The following is a 15,089-nucleotide window of genomic DNA, read 5'->3' on the forward strand; positions in this document are numbered from 1 at the left end:
TTTGTTTAAGAACAGCCAATTTACTAGCCAAACGTTACGGGGTATGACTCACAAGGACCTAGAGAGAGGTTGTTTTTATTGAAACTAATCTCAAATTGACTGACTGTAAAGGATGAACTTTATGCTTCGATTATATTCAATCCTTCATCCTGATAAAGGCATCAGAAACCTCCAGTCTTGAGTAAAACTACTTGAAGCTATCTGAGGGAAAGAACACCTTTAGAAGGTACCATTTTGTTGTGTAAACAAACAAAAAGCCTCCTTTAAATAGGTGCATTCTTTTTTTTTAATTTTTATTTATTTATGATAGTCACACAGTGAGAGAGAGAGAGGCAGAGACATAGGCAGAGGGAGAAGCAGGTTCCATGCACCGGGAGCCTGACGTGGGATTCGATCCCGGCTCTCCAGGATCGCGCCCTGGGCCAACGGCAAGCGCCAAACCGCTGCACCACCCAGGGATCCCAAATAGGTGCATTCTTAATATAGAACGTTTCCTAGCCAAATTCCACTTTCAGACTTGGTAGGAATCATATTTTCATTTGGCCTGTCTAACTTTCATTTTTTTCTTTTTTTTCTCAAAAACGAATTGCAAAACCAAGTAATTGTAACAGCTAAGGTAATGTGGGGTCCTGGGTGGGATCCTGGATTAGAAAAAGGACATTGGGTAAAAAAAAAAAAAAAAAAAAAAAAAAAAAAAAAAAAAAAAAAAAAAAAAAAAAAAAAAAAACTAAGGAGACCTGAATAAAGTATGGACTCTATTAAAAATAAATGAGGAAGTTTATTAATAGGGACACCTGGGTGGCTCAGTGGTTGAGCCTTTGGCTCAGGGCGTGATCCTGGGGTCCTGGGATCGAGTCCCACATCAGGCTCCCCACAGGCAGCCTGCTTCTCCCTCTGCCTATGTCTCTGCCTGTCTCTCTGGGTCTCTCATAAATAAATAAATAACATCTTAAAGTTTATTAGTAACTTAATGACACATCAATATTGGTTCACTGATTGTGACAAATGTACCGTAGTATTATAGGATGTCAGGGATAGGGGAGACTGGGTCGAGTAAATGCAAACTTTCTGTAGTACCTTTATAACTTTTCTATAAAACTATTGTGAGAGAAAACATTTATTTTTAGAGTATTGCACTCTCATATGCAAAGCATTGCGCTCTAGACCCTATGGATGGAAAAAGGGAAGAGACATACTTCCTGCCATTAGGGAGGTCCATATGGTTGAAGAGGTGGCATGCATGTGTAACAAGAAAGCTAGTACTCCCTGGTGCAGTGTGTAAAGTGCCAGCAAGCCTTCATAGCAAAGGCAGTGGAAGGAACAGGCCCTTTGGGATTTGGTGGGGCTTAAAAGTAGAAGGGACAAAGGGACCCATTCTAGAAAGAGGCGGTCTGGACAAAAGCCCAGGAACAGACCTGGGTGGGGCCTAATTGGGAAAAGTAGACTCTTACTCTGAGCTAGCTAGAATAGGGACTGGTCAGAAGCAGGTCTTCTTCAGTGGCTCAGGTATCTGAGGAAGTCAGGAGTCAAGGCTACTAAGAGGTGCATGGAAGTTAGAACCTACAGAATATGGAAAATTCTATAAAGGGCCCCTGTACATTTTTATAGTTTTGTCCAAAGAGAGGGGATAGGAAAGAAATGAAAGAAACTGTCGGTGTTCTCTAAGGAGACCAGCTGTAACTGGGGAGCCCAGATCAACGCCTGCAGTGACCTCTGACTCAGGGCTTCTCAGGCATAAGTCTCATCATGCTAGAAGACAAGGGAACAGAGATACAGGTAGCTTTGAGCCGGACCTTGAAGAGCAAGCAGGTGGGAATGGAGGGGGGCTCATTTGGACCGTGTTCCTTCTGGAAGCTCTAGGGGAGAATCTGTTCCTTGCCTCTTCTAGCTTCATGTGGCTGCTGGCATTCCCTGGCTGTGGCCAAATCGCTTCAACCTCTGCTCCCATGATCCCATTGCCTTCTCTCTGTGAAATCTCCCTCTGCTCCTTCTTATCAGGAAACAAGGGGTATAATTCAGGGCCCACCTGCCTATAGTCCAGGATGATCTCCCCATCTCAGAGTCATTATCTTGGTAATCACGTCTGCAAAGTCTCTGTTACCATCCAAGGCAGTGTTTGCAGATTTCCAGGGGCTAGGACCTGGACATCATTGGTTGACCCATCCTGCAGCCTCCCACACTATCCTGCAGCCCCAGGACTGCTGAGAGACACATGGCATGGCCACCACTAACCTGCATCCAGACAAAATGGTCCCACTGCTCTGCAAAACAGGTCAAGCTGCGCGAGCGAGGAGACCACCACCAACCAGCCTGGCGTATGTCCCATAGCCACATTCCAGTCCGTCAGCAGAGCCCCAACAGGGTGTATTGTCTCTGTGGTTTCTGGAGCTTACATGTTCTCTATGTCCTTTCCAATGCTCTTGCCCTATAGCCCTTCCTCTTTGAAAGTGACATGTTCTTTTGTGTCTCTTAGAAGGCAGCTAGCTGACAGCTAGCCTTCGTGGAACCCATGCTTGATGTCATCACTTGATGGTTACTCTTTGTCTTAGGCCAAGACAGGCTATTAGTGGGGAGCCCATTTCTCTCCTCACTTTAGAGAGAAAGGAACCACAGTTCTGCAATTGGCTAGGTATGTGCCGTGTCAAAAGTGGTGGAAGGAGGTTTCAAACCCAGGCCTCAGGCCGTTGAGCCAGCACACCACACACTGCCTCCCCATCAGTCCCAGGTCCATCTGGTGATTTAAGAGTTTCCAGTGATGGTTTTTGAAAAATCTGATTTTCGTTTCATTAGATAACTAGCAGCGTTCCCGTCAAGATGCGATGGTGGGAATTTGTACTTTATTGGAAAACATGTGATATTTTTAAAGTTAACAGGCTCTCTGTAAAAGTGTGCCAGAAGCTCAGCTTCCTTAAGTTGAATTCAAGCGATCTGCTATATTACCGTTGCTTCTCAACAGCCCTTCCTGCAGAAGTGCCTCAAGTTAAAATTGTAAACAGGATTTTGAGGAGATACTTAAAATGCTTGAAGAAATAAAGCTGCTGTAGTCATTTTAAAAGCGATTACTTTTGTACGAGTAATTGATGTGCCATCAGGTCCCCTAACCTGTCCTCAGCACAACTTTGTCCACTTATCTTTAGTAACTGTTTCTGTTAAAATAAGGAAAGTACAGATCTTCAGTAGCTCCTGGCTGGCTCAGTTGGTGGAGTATGGGACTCTCGATAGCAGGATCATGAGTTCAAGCCCCACATTAGGTGTAGAGCTTCCTTAAACAAGTAAATAAAGTCTTAAAAAATCACAAAAGTATGGGTCTTTAAAGTTCTGTATAGCAGATCTTTCACTTAGTCTGAATCACTTAAAACGACCACACTGCTTGACTGTTGCACAGCCGTTGGGATGTTGGGAGATCCAAAAATGGGCATTATGTATGTGAATAGCTGATGAGCACCTGAAAAGATGGAGCTCTCGTACTCTACTGACAGCCACAGTGTGAAATGGTCCAAAACAACTCAGCAGTTTCTCAAAAAGTTAAATCAACGTACATTTACTATATGACCCAACCATTTCACTCTTCGGTATTTACCCAAGAGAGATGAAAACTGAAGTCCTCACACACAGATCTGTGGGTGCCAGAGTTCACAGCAGCGTCACTCGCAGTAACCCAATGCTAGAAACAACCAACCGTCTATCAGCCCATGGGCGGACAAAGAAAATATGATCTGTCTGTACAATGGGAGACATTTGGGCCTTAAAAAGGAAGGATGATGTGGGCTGCCACACTGATGCACCTTAAACTGTGACACTAAGTGAAAGAAGTCAGACATAACAGATCACCTATCATATGATTGCATTTAGATGAAATTTCGAGTCCATGAAGAACTACAGAGATAGGAAGCAAATTGCTGGTAGCTGGGGGCTGAGGGAGAAGCAGAGATTGAGCTCAGATCGCACGAGACTTTTTGTGAGTGGTGGAAGCATTCTATGACTGGATTGTGATGATTGCGCCACCATATACGTTTACATGGTCTTCTCAAACTGTACCGTCATGATGGGTACATTCTGTGATTTGTAAAGGACAACTCCATGAGTACCCAAATCATCCAAAAATGACATCATGACAGTAACTCTTTGTATACATAAGTTTAGTAGTACTTTTAAGTCTCAAACATTCACTAGAAGGCCATCACTTTATCTTTACGTAAGTATTCTACTTACGAGCCATCGAACAGTTCATATTTTGTCAACTTATAACAAAGGTGATTTCCATTGTTTCGGGCCCTTAAGGTCTAGGCTGGACCTGTTGGGCCAGCGATTTTTCTAAAATGATCACTGCTATGGGTTGAATTGTGCTGTCCCCCCAAAATCTTTCATGTCTTGAAGTCCTGACCCCCCAGTGTGACCTTTTAGAATCAGGGTCATTGCAGATGTGAGCAGTTAAGACGAGGTCATACTGGAGTAGGGTGGGCCCCTAATGCAGTAAGACTGGTGTCCTTATGCAGAGAAGAAATTTGGACACAGAGACACATGCCCAGGGAGAAGGCCATGTGAAGACTGGAATTTTGCTGCCACGGGCCAAGAAACTACCAGAAGCTATGAGAAGGCCTGGAACAGGTCCTTCCCTAGAGCCTTCAGAGGGTGCCTGGTCCTGCCCACTTTGGTCTTGGACTCGTAGCAAGATCATACGTTCCTGTCATTTAAGCCACAGTCTGTGCAACTTGGCTAGGACAGCCCTTAGTATGCTAATGTAATCACATACGCGAAAATAAACTTGAAATGCAATGTGGTTTTTTGTGCATTGGGCTGTTTTTTGTTTAATTTTTTAAATACCCTAGTCACAGGTCCAGCAGCTCCTGGTGTTTCCTTCACAGAAATCTTTCTGTTCCAGACAGTAGCAGTATTTGAAAACGGGACGTTTTCTAGGGTTAAAAACTATCATTTCAAATTTCAGCAGTACCTCACAGCTACCTACCAACTCACCTGTTCTTCTTTGGCAGCTTGTTTTGACGGGAGCCATTCAAGTAGCAGACAGAGTTTCTTCAGGGAAGAGCTCAGTGCTCGTGCACTGCAGCGATGGATGGGACAGGACTGCCCAGCTGACGTCCTTGGCCATGCTGATGCTCGACAGCTTCTATCGGAGCATCGAGGGCTTTGAAATATTGGTACAAAAGGAATGGATAAGTTTTGGACATAAGTTTGCATCTGTAAGTAAACAATAAACCTGATTTTTGAAATGTCACATCACTGCCGTTCGAGATTTAAAAGCTAGTTGTTAAACCATGTATTTGCTTTTGAAAAGGAAATCTGAGGAGTCAAATGAAAAGTACACGTTTGAAGATGTCCGACTCCTTGGGGTCAAGTTGTCATAGGACGCATGTTTATACATCTGCACTATTTACAGTTTGACTTGAGGGTAATGCCAGGAACCTGCATAGAAATGTTGAAATTGTTTGAAAGGAGGAGGATAGGATGACCATTCTTTCCCAGCTATTATTATAGCCATTAGAGCCAAATACATTTTGCAGAGATGCTAGACTTTTAGTCGAGGCTGCTATTATTATTATTATTATTATTATTATTATTATTATTCTCTGATAGCATTTTGAAAGTTGAGAGAACCTACTAAAATTCCTATTTCCAGGTCTATCTCCAGATACCATTTGAAAACACCTTTTTTTTAAAAAAAAAAATATTTGAGAGGGAGAAAGAATGCATGCGAGCTCGAGCAGGGGGAGGGGCAAAGGGGGAGCATCTCCAGCAGACTCCCTGCTGAGCATGGAGTTAGGGCTTTATCCCAGGACCCTGAACTCACGACCTGAGCCAAAATCAAGAGGCGGACGCTTAACCAACTGTGCCACCTGGGCGCCCCTGAAAAAGCCTTTTAACAAGTTCCCTCAGATGATTCTTCTCCACATTTTCTAAGTAGTGTGAATAACATTTGCAAGTGGAAAGAATCATTCTAAATAAGAAGAAATGGTGAGGTTTTTGTCTTGTTTGAAGAAATAACTTCACTTCTTAATCACACCCTTTTGAACATGGTTTCGAGGCTTCAAACTTGAGGTTGGTACCTTATAGCTGCTAACCTACCTGCAGGATGAGCTGGCCCTGTCCACCTGCAGCTGATGATAGAAATGGTTGTGACACATGTGATGATGCTTTGCCCCTCAGCATGGGTCCATTACAGATGTTTATAGACTTTATTTCCATTTTTTCTTTCCTTTTTTAAAAATAGATTTTATGTATTTATTCATGAGAGACAGAGAGAGAGGCAGAGACACAGGCAGAGGGAGAATCAGGCTTCCCGCAAGGAGCCCAGTGCAGGACCCGATCCCAAGACCCCAGGATCATGTCCTGAGCCAAAGGCAGACGCTCAACTGCTGAGCCACCCAGGCGCCCCTGATTTCCATTATTTCAAAACTTTTTAACATTTCTGTATTGCCACAGAAAAAACATATACTGTTTACTGTCTGAGAAACTTGGCATTTGGAAAGCAGATTGCTGAGTTGTATTGTCACATTGTGTGGGTTATATGCTTTCTTGGTTTTGTACCCATCAATGAAAACAAATCGTCTTCACCCATTCATTTCAGAGAATAGGTCATGGTGATAAAAACCACGCTGACGCTGACCGGTCTCCTATTTTTCTCCAGTTTATTGATTGTGTATGGCAAATGTCAAAACAGGTAAGAGGATATATATGGAATAAAAATACACTTGACTTCACATTTAAGTGTTTTGATCAAATGTCCAGGATTTGCCTTTGCCTCACAGTAATCCAGGGCAGAGCTAGAGATGAAACGCATCTGGCCATATGTAAATAATTGTTGAAGCCAAGTAATGGGTACATGGGCTTTACTGTTTTATTCTCATTACTGTTTATGTCTGAGATTTCCCATAATGTTTTAAAAAATCAGTATCTAACTGCATTCTCTTCCCTAATGGAATCGACAGTCCCAAGGCATCTTTCCCAGTCCTTCCATCTGGCATGTGTACATAGGACACCCTAAATAGGGAAGATGCCTTATACGCCCTGTATGCTCAGGAGTACCCAGAAAATCAGTTTGCTTTTCATCTTTGGCCCTTTAATTGATGTTCTTTTAAACTCCTCAGTCCTGTGCAAAGCACCAAAACATGAGCTGTGGGAGGTGTGCCGATGGCAGCCTCTGCTGGCCTTCCTGGAAGGCGACAATGTTGCATTACTTGGGTACCTCCTTTCAGTCCTATAGAAGATCCATCCCAAGTTTTCATGCTTTGTTGCCTTATTTGTTTTTGTCTAGTTCCCTACAGCTTTTGAATTCAATGAACGATTTTTGATTACAATTTTGGATCATCTGTATAGTTGCCGGTTTGGTACCTTCTTGTACAACTGTGAATCTGCTCGGGAAAAACAGGTGAGTGGAAATGCTCATCTTTTTAGTTAAATGTGTCTAGTCTGCCATGAAATAAAAAGACTTTTGATAGCTTTGTTTGTGGGATATGCAGAGTTTCTCATTTTTCAACACTGAGCCTGGATGTTTTCACCCCAGCCAGGGTTTGTTGAGTGTCTGGTATTTACTGCAGGGGTAAGACATTGATTTTGCCTTCAGAGAGTGGGAATGACTTTAAAGGTATGCAAGGTCTTCCTCCCCAAACACCATAAAAACGTCAGGAAAGAGCATTGTTTTAATTTTTTTAATAATAAATTTATTTTTTATTGGTGTTCAGTTTGCCAACATACAGAATAACACCCAGTGCTCATCCCGCCAAGTGCCCCCCTCAGTGCCCGTCACCCAGTCACCCCCACCCTCCTCCCCTTCCACCACCCCTAGTTCTTTTCCCAGAGTTAGGAGTCTTTATGTTCTGTCTCCCTTTCTGATATTTCCTATCCATTTCTTCTCCCTTCCCTTCTATTCCCTTTCACTATTATTTATAGTCCCCAAATGAATGAGAACATATAATGTTTGTCCTTCTCCGATTGACTCATTTCACTCAGCATAATACCCTCCAGTTCCATCCACGACAAAGCAAATGGTGGGTATTTGTCATTTCTAATGGCTGAGTAATATTCCATCGTATACATAGACCACATCTTCTTTATCCATTCATCTTTCGATGGACACCGAGGCTCCTTCCACAGTTTGGCTATTGTGGACATTGCTGCTATAAACATCGGGGTGCAGGTGTCCCGGCGTTTCACTGCATCTGCATCTTTGGGGTAAATCCCCAACAGTGCAATTGCTGGGTCATAGGGCAGGTCTGTTTTTTACTCTTTGAGGAACCTGCACACAGTTTTCCAGAGTGGCTGCACCAGGTCACATTCCCACCAACAGTGTAAGAGGGTTCCCTTTTCTCCGCATCCTCTCCAACATGTGTTGTTTCCTGCCTTGTTAATTTTCCCCATTCTCACTGGTGTGAGGTGGTATCTCATTGTGGTTTTGATTTGTATTTCCCTGATGGCAAGTGATGCGGGGCATTTTCTCATGTGCATGTTGGCCATGTCTTTGTCTTCCTCTGTGAGATTTCTGTTCATGTCCTTTGCCCATTTCATGATTGGATTGTTTGTTTCTTGGACCTCCACATGCAGAAGAATGAAACTAGACCACTCCCTTGCACCATACACAAAGATAAACTCAAAATGGATGAAAGATCTAAATGTGAGACAAGAATCCTTCAAAATCCTAGAGGAGAACACAGGCAACACCCTTTTTGAACTCGGCCATAGTAACTTCTTGCAAGATACATCCACGAAGGCAAAAGAAACAAAAGCAAAAATGAACTACTGGGACTTCATCAAGATAAGAAGCTTTTGCACAGCAAAGGATACAGTCAACAAAACTAAAAGACAACCTACAGAATGGGAGAAGATATTTGCAAATGACGTATCAGATAAAGGGCTAGTTTCCAAGATCTACAAAGAACTTCTTAAACTCAACACCAAGGGCATTGTTTTAAAGTCATAAACCTGTGAGAACAGGGAAGATGAGAAAGAAAATGTAGCAACCAAATTTTGGGAGCCAGAAATAGCAGTTAGCTTCCCCAGATCCCCTCCCCTCTGACTCTGGACCTGAGGATTCTGACACAGGTTTCTTCTCAAGAGAGCATGAGAGTGGGGTTCAGGTGACAGGAGCTGACTGTGAGGACCCCAGCTCACTCTCCCTAATGACTCCCAGCATTCTGGCAGCAGGTCCTTATGTTCTGGGTGGGAGCACAGGAGAACCTTCTCAGTTGGCGAGGGTGAGGGGAGAAGGTGGAGCCCTCATACATTGCTGGCAGGGATGTAGAGTGGTGCAGCTGCCTCGGAAAACCATCTGGTGGTTCCTCAAAAAGCTAAGAGTTGTCCTGTGACCTAGCAATTCCACTCCTAGGCACATACTGAAGGGAAATGAAAACAGGAGTTGAAACAAAAACTCATACATAGGTGTTCAAAGAGTTAAAAGGGGGAGCAACAGCCCCGGGTCTGTCGGCTGATGACAGGATGAACAGAATGCGGCCTAGGCGTATGCTGGACTCTTCTTTAGCCATGAAAAGGAAGGAAGGTGTGGTCCATGCTACAACATGGACAGACCTCAAAAACATGCTAATGGGGGAGCTGAACATGAGAAGGTACAGATGGCATGATTCCATTTATAGGAAACGTCCAGAATAACAAGTCCATCAGGGCAGAAAGCAGATGAGTATGTGCCAGGGGCAGGAGGGAGGGGAGAATGCAGAATGCCTGCTTAATGGGTCCGAAGCTTCCATTTGGGGTGATGAAGACCTCTCAGAACTTGATAGAAGTGGTGGTTAGACAACTTTGTGAATGTATTAAAAGCCACTGAACCGTAGACTTTAAAATGGTAAGTTTAAAGTACGTGGACTCCACCTCAATGAAAAAAAATCACCCCTGGGGAAACTGACCAGCCCAGGAGGAAGGACCTAAAGATACCAACACCTAGGGTTGCACACAGTGAGGCTCACATTGACAAGTGTCATGATCCCAGAGCTTCCAGTCAGCTCTTCAGTGCTCTATTCTCAAATGATAGCAGAGAACCAGCCAGGAGGGAGGAAAGCAGCTTGGAAGAAATGGTTACCAGGTAGGGAGAGGAGCGACATAGACAGGCAGCTATCATTTAATATCCCTAGAAAGATGATAAAATGCTGGCACCAAGAAATAACAACAGGATATTGTTTCGAAAGAACATACAGAGATCAGAAAACAACTTGAAATGAAAAATGGGAATATCAAAAGAGGTTAAAACTCAGAAGAAGTGTTGAAAGACAAGTGGAAATCCCCCAGAAAGTCCAGCATTAGAGACAGAGGTAACAAGATGGAAACAAGATCAGCAACCTAGAAGTCCAGTCCTGGAAGTCCAAAATAGGGCTTCTTGAAAGAGAAAACAGGGAGACCATAGAACAGGAAATCACCAAAACAATCTGAGACTGTTTCCCAGAATTGAAATATGTAAGTTTCCACATCAAAAGGCCTGCCAAGTGCCCAAGCATGGTGGGCAAAAATAGGCCCATACCAAGGCCCATCTTTGGGAAGCTTCAAAACACCGAGGACAAAGAAAAGATCCTTAAGACCCTTCAAGCTTCCAGAGAGAAAAGGAAGGAGTCATTTGCAAAGAAACAGATCAAGAAGACAAAATCCTTCAATAGCAGTATTGGAAGCTGGAAGTCAATGGAGCGTTGCCATCAGAATTTTAAAGGAAAATGGTTTCAACCTAGAATTCTCTAGCCACCAAACTCTCAACCAGATATTTGGGGAGACCAAAGCTATTCTCATACATGCATGGCACCAAGAGTTCTGTCCCATGCCAAGCCCTTTCTCTGGAAGCTGCTGGAGGGTTGGCTCCATGCAAACAAGAAAGAGGACTACGGAACTCAGGAAGCAGGAGCCCCAGCTCCGAGAGAGGCAACAAGGGATGCTCCAGGTGCAACAGAAAGGAAATCCTAGATGTGAGCTGGGTTCAGCTCAGGAGCAACCCACGTGGCTTGCTCTCCTCCGAGGATGAAACTGGGAGCTCCGGAGGTGCTGAGTGTCTTGTCAGACAAAGTTTTGAGACGTTGGAGGAAGAGTGGAGTTGAAATAATAAGTACCAAGAGAAGTCAGCAAACAGAAGAGATAGTCGTTAAATCCAGGAAAGACGACAAAAATCATGCAGGAGAAGAAATCACAGAAAGTGCGTGGCCTGCCTGAGAGTAGCTTTTGCTTCATCGTAGGGATCAAAACACTAAATATCTGACTCATGAAAGCTGTGCTTCGTGCCGGGAGTCCGAGGTAGTACAGAGCGAGTGATGCCTATAGCTGAACAACCCCCAAGCATCAGGGAAAGCGTATTATTTAGAGATGTGGAGGTTAAGTGCCAGATAATAAAATAAATCAGTTTAAAAAATCAAACACAGTTGCTTGTGGGGAGGTGAGAGAGCTCTTTTTTTCATGACAAACCTGGTCAGGCTATTTGATGTTTTACACTTATGGGCATGTATAAAAATAAAAACAAGCATGCAAATGGACACAACACAGTACAGCTCGTGGCATCAGAAAGGTAGGAATTAATGAAGTTTGAGGTGGATTCCAAGGAAGGCAAATTTATGCTGCCATTTTTCTTGTTCACATTACTGAAATATGCATGTTAAAGACATTTCTTCAGTCGCTTGTGTCAAACTGTTCTTTTTAGCTTCCAGTTTTAGCTTATTGGTCCTTCCTTATTGAAGTCATTACTGGAAGAGTCTCAGATTCTGCCTTTGGTAATTTTAATAATTGTACCTTTTATTTCCCAAGCTTGGGGTTTTTTTTTCCCGGTGTATGCTCGAAATGGGTAAAAATCTATAAAAAAAAAAAAAAAAAAAAAACAAAGACAATGTGAGCGTGTGTTTGAGATGGTGGACACCAAAGGACAAAGTAAAGATTCAGTGAAATCAGTTGTCCAGGTGTTTTCAAAGGTCTGGACGGTAGCATGGTATAGATTGAACATCTGGCTGCTTGGTTAAAATGACTTTACCTCTAGATAGCTACTGTCAAGCAGGCAGAGGTTAAGATTTGACAGTTCTAACAAGCAGAAAAATGAAGAAGGCTGACCGGGTCTTATGATAATTTTTCTTTCTGCTGAATTTAAAAGAACATTCTGTCCATCTGTTCATAAATGTTTTACCTAGCCAGGAATAGTTGTCTTAGGTCAGTGAATTGCACTTAATGGTACAGCATCCTGTACCTCTGTCTTCTGGCAGAAATAGTAGCTCTCAAGCTAGACCATTATCTATGCAAATACCAGTAAGTGGCTGCTAAACACTCACTGGCCCATGAGGCTTTTTGAACTATTATGGGGATAATGTAAATGTGTGATTCAAGTTGAGGCTCAACTGTATTGCCACAGGCTGAAAAATGGTTTGTGTGCTTGTGTGTTTGTACTTAGGCTTTACTCTCTCTCTTTCTCTCCAGAAAGTGACGGAACGAACAGTATCTTTATGGTCACTGATAAACAGTAATAAGGACAAATTCAAAAATCCCTTCTATACTAAAGAAATCAATCGAGTTTTATATCCAGTTGCCAGTATGCGTCACTTGGAACTTTGGGTGAATTACTACATCAGATGGAACCCCAGGATCAAGCAACAAGTAAGTGAAGTGACCATGTTCAGTGGCAGCGATGTCTGTTGGTGACTTCTGGATTTAGACAATGCTACTTGGTAGTGGTTTGGTTTTTTTTTTTTAAATAATATTATGAAGGGGAAGATGGACTAAGAAACTTACACTAGATTTCAAATGTGACTTTAATTAAAAATTGTTTTTGATTACTAACCCACTTATTTTGATTGGTGTTAAACTTATAGTTTTATAAATAATATACATACATACATACATATATATAATCATCTTTTTTATCTTTTTACTAAAATGTAAACTGATTTGAAGCTCTGGAAAAAAATTTTTTTTGAGTTTTGATGGCCAGGGATTTCCTTCAATTAGTGGACGTTGTCGTACATCATAATAAAATCCCTTCCAGTGAGTAGACTTAGATGACCCTTCAAGGAAACAAAACATTCTCTTCTGTCTGCGTCAGGCATATGTACCAGATCAGCTAACATCAGCGTAGTGCCTTTCACTGAGAGTCCTGGCTTCTAAAATAAAGATGCTTGATCTGTCAGTGGACAGTGCATTCGATGGGCCATTTATCAATGAGAAAGAGAAACGATGAATTTTGAAGCGAGAGACTCCACATTTTGTTGAAGACACACTCGGGCTTTCCATTCTCACCACATTCTCCCTCCAAAATCAGAAGAAAAATGCAGCCCATTTGTAAGGGCTCGGAAGTACCTCCAGTTTAAACATTCAGTATTTGTGATTGCCCTTTTGTGAAGGTTTGCACATTTTCCTGTGGTTCGGATGGTCGACTACCTGTTCTCACAGGCCAGTCTTGCGGAAGCACCAGCTTTAATCCCGCTGGAAATCGCAGGGCAGCAGCAGGGCCCGGGCGCTGCAGTCTGTCTCTTAGATTGTTTATCCCACTCAGGCAGCTGGCCGCACGCCAGGCTCTGCCCCCCTCTTCCCATTGGGGAATGCCCGCTTCAAGCTGGCACTCTCGTTTCAAGGTCTCTGCTGCTCGCATGAAAGGCTTCTGCGACTCAGTAATGGTGGAAATGTGTAATCTCTCGGCAAGTGACAGATTCCAGGGCTTGAGAACACTCACTTGTTTGGTTTGGGATTTGAGAAGCACAGTGAGGGAATTTATTTAGCGGTAGTTCCAGCACTTGGAATATCAAGTCAAGAGGAAATGGGAACTTTGCCAGGGCCCTAACTGCTGTTACAGGGGACATGTTCCTTTTCTAATTAAAAAATATCATATAGATGTGCACCGTCTCCTAGAAATTGAGCCTCTCCCGTGTTTGCCGTGGCCTTTCTGAAAAAAAAAATTAGTAATCAGAAAGTATCAACAATTTCTGTACAGATTCTCTAATCTCCCCTCGTCCATTTGTACCTGGAGAAATTCTGAATTTAGAGCAATTCATTTCTGAGCATATAAAGGTAAAAATTTTGTGACAAGTCAAGTAGGAAGAAACATCATTAGAATAACTTACTACCCTGTATCTACCCCTTTATTTTCATAGAGCTTAGCAAAATGGAACTGGGCCAGATAGGAACACACATTTTTTTTGATAGAGGTTTCTATTTTGAGACAGTAATTGGTCTGTATTATGATCTGTGAAATTTACTCAAAAAAGAAAGTCACTTACCCTTTCTATATGGATTTTCTGAACGTGGAGGGTCCTACACATCTCTTTGTGTTTCTTGAGGGGGAGGGGTGTCGGGGGAAGGCACAGAGTTTAGGAAGAGGTCATCTCTGGCCCCAGGAGCTCCCAGGCTGACGGGGGCGCCCAGGAACAGAAGCCGGCGATGATAGTGCTCGGGGAGAAATGTCACAATGGAAGTGTGAATTGAATGCATTACATTTCCTTGCAGAGCTCCTGTGGAACATTATTTCATACAGAAATAGATTTAAATCGGATCATGGAGGACTTTTTGAATTATAAAATGTAAACCTAAAGGAATATACTTAACTACTTAAAAGTGAAATTGTGGTTCAGTTGTGCGGCCCAGCTGGTATACAATTACCGGGTGCCGGTAGCAGTCACAGCACCACAGTACACCAGCAGTGCTAAAAGATACAAAAGCAGATAGAGCCCGTCCCTCTAATGAGCTCTAGCCTCGAAGAAGCCGGGGCTACCGTGCTTTTTCAAAGCGAGAACCACCAACCGTTGCCCCAGCACAGAAACTCAGCGGAGTTGACGGAAAGAGCAATGCTTGCATTTGAAGAGCTATCAGTCAGCCAACTTGGTACGGGCATGAACACGCGGGGATGGCTCACACCGGAAGCAGGAGTGGCCAGTGAGGCCTGTTAAGAGCCCCAGTGGGGCCTTGGGGAGCGCACCCCCGTCGCCGTTAACCAGGCCTGCGCTGGCAAGCTCACATCTTCGCGCAGCGATCGCCAGAGGATGAGAACAGGGACAGTCAGCTGCGAACAGGCTGACCCGGTGGCGCTCGGGTCATCTCTGATGGGAACTCCAAAAGGAGTGAGACTCTAAAACCCATGTGAGGGCCGAGATAGTTCCACAGCCAGCTCGTGGCCTGTCGGGTAT

The 15,089-nt window shown here is 43.4% G+C and overlaps 1 protein-coding gene across 2 annotated transcripts in view; it reads left to right on the forward strand.

Annotated features, from left to right (window-relative positions):
• MTM1 (myotubularin 1) overlaps positions 1–15,089 on the forward strand; it is a 96,062-nt gene that overhangs the window by 75,062 nt on the left and 5,911 nt on the right. For both annotated transcript variants that reach the window (XM_055338582.1, XM_055338583.1), the window contains exons 11-14: positions 4,992–5,198; positions 6,584–6,676; positions 7,271–7,384; positions 12,394–12,570. In XM_055338582.1, the coding sequence (XP_055194557.1) occupies positions 4,992–5,198; positions 6,584–6,676; positions 7,271–7,384; positions 12,394–12,570 (591 nt within the window). The remainder of the gene's footprint in view (positions 1–4,991; positions 5,199–6,583; positions 6,677–7,270; positions 7,385–12,393; positions 12,571–15,089) is intronic.

The sequence above is a fragment of the Nyctereutes procyonoides genome, unplaced genomic scaffold (assembly GCF_905146905.1).
Source record: "Nyctereutes procyonoides isolate TBG_1078 unplaced genomic scaffold, NYPRO_anot_genome, whole genome shotgun sequence".
NCBI lineage: Eukaryota > Metazoa > Chordata > Mammalia > Carnivora > Canidae > Nyctereutes > Nyctereutes procyonoides.